The following is a 10,035-nucleotide window of genomic DNA, read 5'->3' as shown; positions in this document are numbered from 1 at the left end:
TTATTTTATTTTTTTATAAAAATATATATAAAAGAGACGTGTACAAATCTTTTTTCTATTATATCCTTAGTAATGTTTTAAAATGACAATACAAAGTAATAATCGAGAAGTACTCAATAGAGAAAAAAATAGTAAAAACAAACTACCACAGCTTTCAAAAAGTACTTGCATACGCGCACTTTATTTATATTTTATTGTTATAATTTACACTAAATGAGGTATCTTATTGTATATTAATATAAATTACATTTTATTATAATACACAAAGTAGCATAAAATACTAAAGCGTATATTATTTATTTAATAAATTCAAAAAAATTATAAAAAAAAATAAACATTGAGGTCATTTAATAAAATAAAATAGCGTAAAATATAAATACACACATATGCAACAAACATATATGTGTTTGATAGTTTACGAAAATGATATTGAGGTAAAAGTGTGTCATAATGTGTCTGGGTGGTGTAGTTGGTTATCACGCTAGTCTCACACACTAGAGGTCCCCGGTTCGAACCCGGGCTCAGACATTTTTCTGAAGTTACTTTTGAACTGGTAGAGCAAATCGTGTGTAAGTAGTTCCGGGACATAAGAAAACCTTTGCTCAGGCCTTGGTTGGTATTGTAAGACTGGATATTGATCTTTTGTCCTCTCTTCCAAATCACCTCTTAACATAAGTCTTCTCAGAAGAAAATTCCTAATGAACGGGAACAAGGGAAGGAGTTTTAGAACCGGGGATCGTAGGGGGTTCACAGGCCCTTATGCAAGCCAAGGGCTTTTATTCACAACTTGTCGTAGATGCAATGGATGTTACGATTCCTATTGGTGGTCATCATGTGGAGGTCTCTACTATTGTGGATGTATCGCCGTCGTCACGTCCTACCTCTCCTCGGATGGCTAACTCACTTGGGGATGCTAAAGCACTACTCCTAGATAATGATACGTTGGTCCTGCAAAATCACTTTTAATATATTGATGGTTTGGAAATTACATATGCGGGAGGTGGTCCTAATACTGGTACACCAATTATTTTGTCTGCCATTATTGATATTAATTATGAACATATAACTGTTGCAAATCAGGTTGTCTCCAAATTTTGGGTGAATCCTAGTGTGATACAGGAGAATGATAGTGATATTAGGGCGGGAATTGTTCGCACTACTAGAAAACCAAAGAAACCACCTAAGGGGACTAGTAAATTCAGAAAAACTGCTCAGACAGTTCTATCTAAAAAGTCGCAATGAAGGTCTCTTATTTTTTTTATTTTATTTTTTAATATCAGAGGACTGGGAAACCACAAAAATGTGGAGATGTTGATTAGTTTACTTAAACTACATAAACCCCTACTTGTTTTTTTAGCATAACCTATGATGTCTTACGTGAATGCTTTCAATGTTCTTTTCAAATCTGTTAATATGCATTTGGTTGTTACGTCTCCTATCGTTAATAAAGCTGCTAAACTTTGGTGTTTATCGGTTCTAAATCTTGTCCAAAATTTATTGGTCAATGATCAATTTATTTCAGTAACTTGCCTTTTGTATGATAAATGGTTTAGCTTTGCAAGTGTTTATGGTGCTAACACATACTTGGTTAGACGTATTTTGTGGAGGGATCTTAGTTTCTTCATAGGGCCTTGGTGTATCATGAGAGATTTTAATATTGTGCTCTCGGCTGATGACTACAAAGGGGGGTGACTCCTAATCAGGTTTTGGTAATGAATTCCTTGATTGGATTAATATTAATGATCTTACTTCCATGCCTTTTACTGAACCTTGTTATACTTGGTGTAATGGGAGGAAAGGGTTGCATAGAATTCATAGAAAACTGGATAGGGCTTTATGTGTGTCTGTATGAATGGAATTCTTGTACTTATTAGGTTCTTGTTAAAAATTGTTCTGACCATTCCCTTATTCTTGCTAGTCTTGCTAGTAATTGTTTAAGGCAAGTTAGCAATTTTCGTTTCTTTTCTATGTGGCTTCAAGACACTTCATGTATGAAGCTTATTCATAATTTTTGGGCTACTACAGTTGTTGGTTGTCCTATGTTTATTTTACAACATAAGTTAAAGAGGTTGAAAATTGAGCTCCGAGCCTGGAATAAAAATTATGTTGGTAATGTTCACAATGCAGTGCTTGTTCAGCAAGGTCTCCTCCTTGGTATTCAACAAAATTTAGTGACTGCTAGTTTGTCTGATATTGATTAGTTTCTCTGTCAAGAAAAGATTGCTAAGGAAGAGCATGATCATGCTCTTCATTGTCAATATTTGTTTTGGAAAGAAAGGGCCAAGATGCTCTGATTTAAAGATGTGATAGAAATACTGTTTTTTTTTCTTCATGATGTGGTTAAGACGATAAATAATTCTAGTGGGATTCACCGTCTACGGATTGATAATGAGGTTATTGAGGATCTTCAACTCATTGATGATCATATTTTGGATTTTTATAAAAATCTTTATGTTGAGTTTGTTTCTAATTATCAGAATACAGGTAATATGAAAGATTTTATTGGTACTTATATTCCTGAGCTGGTTTCCTCTTAGGGAGAATTGATGTTGATTAAATGCCTTGATTATTTGGAAATAAAAAATGTATAATCTTAATGGTAATAGTGCTCCTGGTCTTGATGATTTTGGTGGTGTTTTCTATCATTCTTGTTGGAAAATTATTGGGACAGATGTTTGCAAAGTTGTTCAATAGTTTTTTAAACAAAACTAAGTTCTTCCTGGAATGAACAATAATGTGGTATCTCTTATTCCTAAGATTCAGAGTGTTGAATCCATTAAAGATTACAGGCCGATTTTTGTTGCTAATTTCAAATTTAAGATTATTTCCAAAATAATTGCGGATAGGCTTGCAATTGTTGCTGCTAGAATCATTTCTCCTAATCAATATGAGTTTGTGCAAGTTAGGCATATTCATGATTGCATTGGTATTGCTTTTGAAGCTATCAACATGCTTTCTAAAAAGGTTAGAAAAGGTAATGTGGTTTACAAAGTTGATATTCATAAAGAATTTGACACTCTGAGTTGGAAGTTCTTATTATTAGTTTTGACACGCTTTGGTTTTCATCCCTTGTTAGTCGGCGGGATTAGTACAATTCTCCATTTGGCTATGCTTTCTATCAAGATAAATGGTAGTTTGGTGGGTTTTTTTCCTTGTAGAGGTGTCAGACAAGGAGATTCATTGTCTCCTTTTCTTTTCTGTCTTGCAGAGGAAGTTCTCAGTAGAGGTATCTATAAGCTTGTGAATGATAAAAAGATTCTGCATATGACTAGTTCGCAAGGTTATGTCACTCCCTCTCATATTTTATATGTTGATGACATATTTGTTTTCTGTAGAGCGGATAATAAGTCTCTTAGAAATTTGAGTGTTTTTCTTAAAATATATGGAGATTTTTCGGGTCAATATGTTAATAATTATAAGAGTAGTTTTTTCACCATGGATAATTTTGCAAGATTTGTCAGCAAAATTCAACATCTTCTTTCTTGTAGTCATGGTTGTTTACCTTTAACTTATTTAGGAGTGCCTAATTTTTTTAGTGCTCCAAAGTGTCGATTTCTTCAACCTTTGGCTGATAAAGTCAAATTGAAGCTAGCATCTTGGAAAGGTAAATCTCTTACCATGATGGGTCGGATTCAGTTGGTTAATACGATGGTTACTATATTTATAGCTTATAACTTTAATATGCATAAATGGTCTTTCTCTTCTTAAGCAAGTTGAGCAGTGGCGTAGAAATTTTATTTGGACTATGGGCTAAGATTTATTCTTATCTTGAGAATGAAGGTTTGAAGATTATTAACCTTCATCATGAAAATAACGTGTATCTTCGTAAGCTTGCTTGGAACTTTGCTTATAGCAAGAAACCTTGGTTTTTTCTCCTGGAAGCCAGAGTTCTTAAATCAAAATATAAGTTTAGAATGCTTTATAGATCTTCATCTATTTGGCCTGGAATTAAGCAACTTTATGACACTATTCTTGACCATACTTCTTGGATTGTTGGTACAAGTACTTTTATTAATTTATGGAATGATAAATGGTGTTGTACTACTTCTTTAGCAAATATTGTAGGGTTATCTAATGGTGCTAGAATTCCAAATACAATATCTTAGTTTTGGACTAGTTGTGATTGAATTATTCTTTTGTCTTCACAGCAGATGCCTCATTTTATAAATCATATCATGGTTAGGGAGGAACAAGATATTTTCAATTGGATTCTAGATGAGTCTGGTCATTTTTTCTCTTAAATCGGCTAGGACTTTTTTCTTGGAACCAGGAGTTCCCTGTGGTTGGGGTAAATTCATTTGGTCTTCATATATTTCGCCTTTCAAAACTTTAGTACTCTGGAAAGTTTTTCATGGGCGGCTTCCTACAGATCAACATATTCAAAATAAAGTTTTGCATATATGTTTTATGCGTACACTTTGTGAAAAGCACGAGGAATCTATTCAACATTTATTTTTTGAATGTTCTAATGCTTTTCATATTTGGAGTCGGGTTCAACAAATTTTTCTTACTTCTCATTTCTCTAATTAAGGATGATCTTCTTTCTTTTATTAAGAGTGATGGCAGTCCTTTAGTTAAATTGATTAAGCTTGTTGTGATAACTTTTTTTATTTGGATGATATGGCGTATGAGGAATTATGCTAGATTTTAGGATAAGATTGATGTTTCTAGGGCTATTTCAGTAATTAAATATTTAACTTGTCTAGTGGCAATTCGTTTAAAGCTTCAATGAAGAATGATATGTTGGACTTTAAAGTCCTTAACTTTTTTGATATTAATACTCGTACTAGTAAATTTTGTCGTCATCTTCCTGTTAGATGGGAGTTCCCTTCACCAGGCTGAGTTAAAATTAACATTGATGGGTCTACTCGGGGATATCCTGGTCTTGCTACTTTTGGCGGTATTTTTTGTGAGAGTATGAGAGATTTTAATTGGTGGGTTCTTTACGTTTCTTGATTTTCAAATTGCTCTGATTGCTGAATTTTATGGAGTTATATATGCTATGGAGGAAGCTCAAAGGATAGGGCTTACTAATACATGACTTGAATGTGATTCTTCCTTGGTTTGTGGTGCATTTACTGCTAGGATTATTGTTCCATGGATGAGTCGTAATCGTTAGAATACTTGTCTTAATTACTGTGGCAAAATCAGGTTTAGGGTTACTCATATTTTTCGTGAAGGGAATGTGTGTGCTAATAAGTTGGTTAATTTAGGATTTATTCATAAAGAATCATTTCATTGGTATAATAGGCTTCCTTCTAGTCTGTTTTTAGAATTCTTTATGAATAAGTATAGTCTACCTATGAACCGTTTTTGTTAACATATGGGTTTTGGTCTAGTCCCTCCATATTTTTTTGTATTTTTTGTATTTTTTTCATTTTTTTCAATAATACTTTTTTCATGTGATGACAGATGATTGTTGTTACTTGAGGTGTCAGTCTAGCTAAGATGTCAAGTTGCATAGTGATGCCTAACATGAAAACTTTTATTAAAAAAAAATTATTCAAAATCTTAAAAAAAACAAATTATAAATTATTTAATGTCATATTTAAAAAATATGAATTAATAAATATTCTATATTATTCAAAATCCTAAACAAATACAAATCCCAAATTATTTATAATCATTCGCGTCTTTACCAAGTCTAAGGATTTAGTCTCATCATCAATGAAATGGTTGATGTAGTATAATTATATTATTTTTTATTCGAATAAATATATGAATGTATTTTAATAGTTTGATGAATCACTTAAATGGTAATTACAAAAAATAACTATGACAGAAGAAAATAAAAAAAGAGTAAATATGTAATAAATTTTTATAAAATTGAAAAAATATATAGTAGTATTTTTTAATATCTTTTTACATTCATTTTACTATTGATTAAATTTTATTACAAAATAGAATTATCAGTAAAAATGGTTAAAGAAAAAATACTCATAAAATTTGATAAATTTGAATGTATAAAAAATACATTTAAAAATATGTTAAGAAAATATGAATGTTTCTCACTTCTAAGTAAAACACTCGACCCCAGTATACAGTAATGTCCAAGACAAGTTGAAAGGTTAATAATTTTGTTTGAGTAGTTTTAATTTATTGCAAGTGCAAGGAAATTACCATAAGCGTTTTTCTCCTGCTCTTGCTCTAGTCCAAGGAACACACTTTAAGTTTCACCAGTAATATTCCCCAAATGCCTTCTCTTTTCCATTGATTGACCACAAACTCCACAACTTTCTCTCTCCCCTCAACTCTATATAAACCTTTCCTCACTCTTCTCTCTCTCATCACTCCACTTCCTTCTTCCCTTCATTTTTTTTTTCTTTCATCTTATTAAATGGAGGAAAGTGTGGCACCAAAGAGGCCAAGAGAAGAGCCCCTAGGGAACGAATTTGCTCTCAATTGTGATAACATACTAGAGTCCTCAAAGAGGTACAAACCATACAGCCACATACTCTCCCTCCTTGAATCAGAGGAAGATGACTCCACACAAGATCTCTCTCCTCTCATCACTGCCCTGCAACAAGAAATCACCAATTTTGCCTCTGATTCGGACACCCTTTTGAGCCAACACACAACCACCGGTGAAAACTTGGAGGAATATTCATCCTCCACCACTCCATGTTCTAGTGGCGTCGTGGAGGAACATGACAAAGAAATGGTGATGAGACACCTTCTTCAGGCTTCTGATGATGAGCTCGGGATTCCAAACAAAGGGGGTGATGGGTTGCTCGATCTTGGGGAAGATCGTGGGTTCAACGGTGGAGACATGCTTTCTTCTATTTGTGATGGGTTGTGGGAGTTTGAAGATGAAACTGCAAACTACTATGAACTCTTGCAGTCTCAACTCTTTTTCTAGTTTCTTTAGATGGGGGGATAGAAATTTATGAAAAAACAAAAGTTTTTCATGCTTTCAAGATGAAATCCAGGGAAAAAATTTTAAAAATCTGAAACACAAGTTTTTGTTATTTTTGTTTTCATTTTTACATCCCTTTTTTTTTGTAAATTAAGCTTGTAGGCTTATATTCCCTTACACAAAGTAATTAGGTAGTAAATGATGATCCTTTAAAGTCTTTGTATACTAATTTTATCTTATCTTGATTTTTTTAGGGTAAATGAAATATTACTCTTTTCGACAAACTTTTAAGTCTATTTTGTAATAAATTTCAATTATTAATAAAGAATAAAAATATATTTAAGAGAATGTATGCTATTTTTATTTTTTTTAAAGAACCGAGTTCACCTAACTTTATTTACTTTATTGTTTTAAGTAATAATAAAAATGATTTTTATTTTTCACACCCCCGAAACCTTCATTTTTCTTCATGGCCAAAGGGAAATTCTACATGGATCACTCATCAAAATATGTGGACCAAAATGCTTGAAACTACTGTACATAAGGAATACCTTTGTTTGTTTTTTTCTTATGAGGGACATTAGCAGAATAGGCAATAGCAATACAACACAGAATATATGAACTGAAAAAAAAATTAAATTCTACAATAACGTAATGTTAGAACCTTTTTCATAAGCACGTTGTTTGATTCTCAAATTAAAGTGTGGAATGCTATTATTTTAGTCAATTAAGGTAATATTCTTTTCTTAAAAAAGCTTTATATGTTTTTTTTAATCTCAAAACCTGATATATATATATATATATATAACTACTTATTGTACGTGAAGATTGAGAAATAGACTTAAATGTGACTCAATTTTGTAAAATTAGTTTATAAATGATATTTTTATTCATTTATATTATGAAATATTTTAATCTTTAATCGATGTGATATAAATTAATTTTATTACTTAATATTTTGATTTTTATTAAAATTTTATAACTAATTACACTTTTTAAAAAATATCATTTTATTAATTTTGGACACTAAAACAGCACGTACGAAGCTTAAATACCTTAAATTCGAAAAAGTAGGAGGCTTAACAGTTTGGATCAAATACTGCTAAATTCAAATTGTTAGTACAAGAAAATCATAAAACCAATTTTAGAGATAAAAAATAATTAGTTACTATAGTAATTAAATTAAAGACTATTTTAGGGACTAAATAAATTTTTAGTTTCTAAATTAGTTTTTATAATTGTTAAATAAAGTATCGGATTTGAATAATGTATCAAATCAATTTGATAATGCATTTTTTTCTTATTAATTACTATATATTTAATATATATATATATAAATTATTTTTTTTATGTAAGTCAAGTAAAACACAAAAATATTATATATTTATTGACAATAGAATATTTGGATGCTCCAAGTCTTATACATATTTACAAGTAAAGAAAAATCACTCATGCTCATTTCCTATCTGCTTATGAAGTTCTAAACATAACATCATTGTCCATTTACCCTCCTTAGCAACAACCTAAAACTTAGTTCATGGTACACACACTTTTAGTTCATATATTATCCCAAGGCAAGTTTTATAGAGAAAGACAACAAAATAATTGTATATGTATAGCCATCACAAAAGGATACAAATACAGAATATAGATACATACACAATTCTGCTCACTCAACAACTGGAGATAGTACAAGGGTGTGGATAACATTTCATATTTGAAAAAATGGCAATTCATTCCTGGATATAAATTTGTGTTGTTAATGCTCATATTTTATATCGCAGAATTGGGTTTTTGGTTCCTGTACATCTGAAGCAAGTCCTTACTAAGCGCTGTTTGCTTGAACACATCCTATCTAACACCCCATAATCACATAGACATCACTCAAAGCAAGAACACACCAATGCCCCTGTCCTTCGTTTGTGTTTGAATGCTTCATTCAATTCCTGGCCATTTTATTTTTACACTAATCTGGTCATCTATAGTAAAAGCTCTAGACTTTCAAGCCTGAGAATAATTAGATCCCCCAAAAGTAAGTAATTTTATGACCCTACCTTTCAGCCTATGTAACCTCTCATCGAATGTGTGATTCCTAAAACCAATGCATGTAGTAGGACATAAATTGATGTTGTTTGAGAGCTTGGGTTTTCGTTAAATTTGTCCAAACACTTTGTTTCTAAGTTTTACCACCCCGCTATTTGATATTTGTTCAATCATGTTTAGTTTTTCAAACAAAAATACTAAATTTTCCTCTAATGTAATATAAGGTCAATTTAGGTTAAATTTTAAAGAAAATATGTTAATTGAATCTATTGTTTAATATTTTGTTCTTGAAAAATTAAAAGGGAAAAATTAGAATTGAAACAAGAAATGTAAAAATGTAATGCAGTGAAGTCTAAACAGAAAACTATAAACATGTAAAATGTAAATACAATAAACCGTCTAACATGCGATCGTGAATCAGACCTCTAATGTAATTTATGCATAATCAATTATGTTAAAAATCGCCTAATGGAAAAGTAGAGATGAATAGTATTATAAATTGCAGAAAAATGTAAATGACAAGAAACTTAAATTGTTTGACAACTAAAGTGTTGGAAATGTAAATAGCAAAAAAATAAAGTGCTGGAACATTAAAGTGCAGAGAAAGTAAATTATTGGAAAGGTAAATTATAGAAACATAAAACAGGGCATCATAGAAAATGTAAATAACAATGAATTAAATTGTGAATTGAGAAAAACAAAAAATATAAAATATAGAAACTCAAACAAACAAGAATTAAGATAAATTGAAAAAAGGAAAAATGAAATTCAGGTTTGAAACGAAAAATATGGAACAAAATGCATGGTCAGTAATCCTCATCTTCAATTTGCAAGAGACCCAAATCTGGAATTGTTACTGAAAAAAACACAACCAATCATTTTGTGTGTTCTTAGAAAAACTACTTTCAATCGAAAATATAGTTCCTAAAAAGATTTTGGAGAAGAAAAATACTAATACAAAGCATCGTCTAACATGATTTTCATCTCACTATTACCCATTTCCATAATCAAATTCAACTTCGAACAACGATTACAAAACATTTAATGTAAAGAGAAGAAAACGAATAATTTTTTATTAGAACTGAAACATCAAAAATAGAAAACGAATAACAGAAAAGTAAACTAATATACTTCAA

The 10,035-nt window shown here is 30.9% G+C and overlaps 1 protein-coding gene and 1 non-coding gene across 2 annotated transcripts; both read left to right on the top strand.

Annotated features, from left to right (window-relative positions):
* The first annotated feature begins 454 nt into the window (after positions 1–454).
* Positions 455–528, top strand: TRNAV-CAC (transfer RNA valine (anticodon CAC)). The gene has a single exon. It is a non-coding gene; the product is annotated as a tRNA-Val (tRNA).
* Positions 529–6,274: 5,746 nt separating this feature from the next.
* On the top strand, positions 6,275–7,140 carry LOC137806595 (uncharacterized). The gene has a single exon (XM_068606797.1). The coding sequence runs from the start codon at positions 6,338–6,340 to the stop codon at positions 6,857–6,859; it is 522 nt and encodes a 173-aa protein (XP_068462898.1). The 5' UTR covers positions 6,275–6,337; the 3' UTR covers positions 6,860–7,140.
* Positions 7,141–10,035: the final 2,895 nt, after the last annotated feature.

The sequence above is a fragment of the Phaseolus vulgaris genome, chromosome 3 (genome assembly GCF_000499845.2).
Source record: "Phaseolus vulgaris cultivar G19833 chromosome 3, P. vulgaris v2.0, whole genome shotgun sequence".
Lineage (NCBI taxonomy): Eukaryota > Viridiplantae > Streptophyta > Magnoliopsida > Fabales > Fabaceae > Phaseolus > Phaseolus vulgaris.
This window is presented reverse-complemented; position numbering and strand designations above follow the sequence as displayed.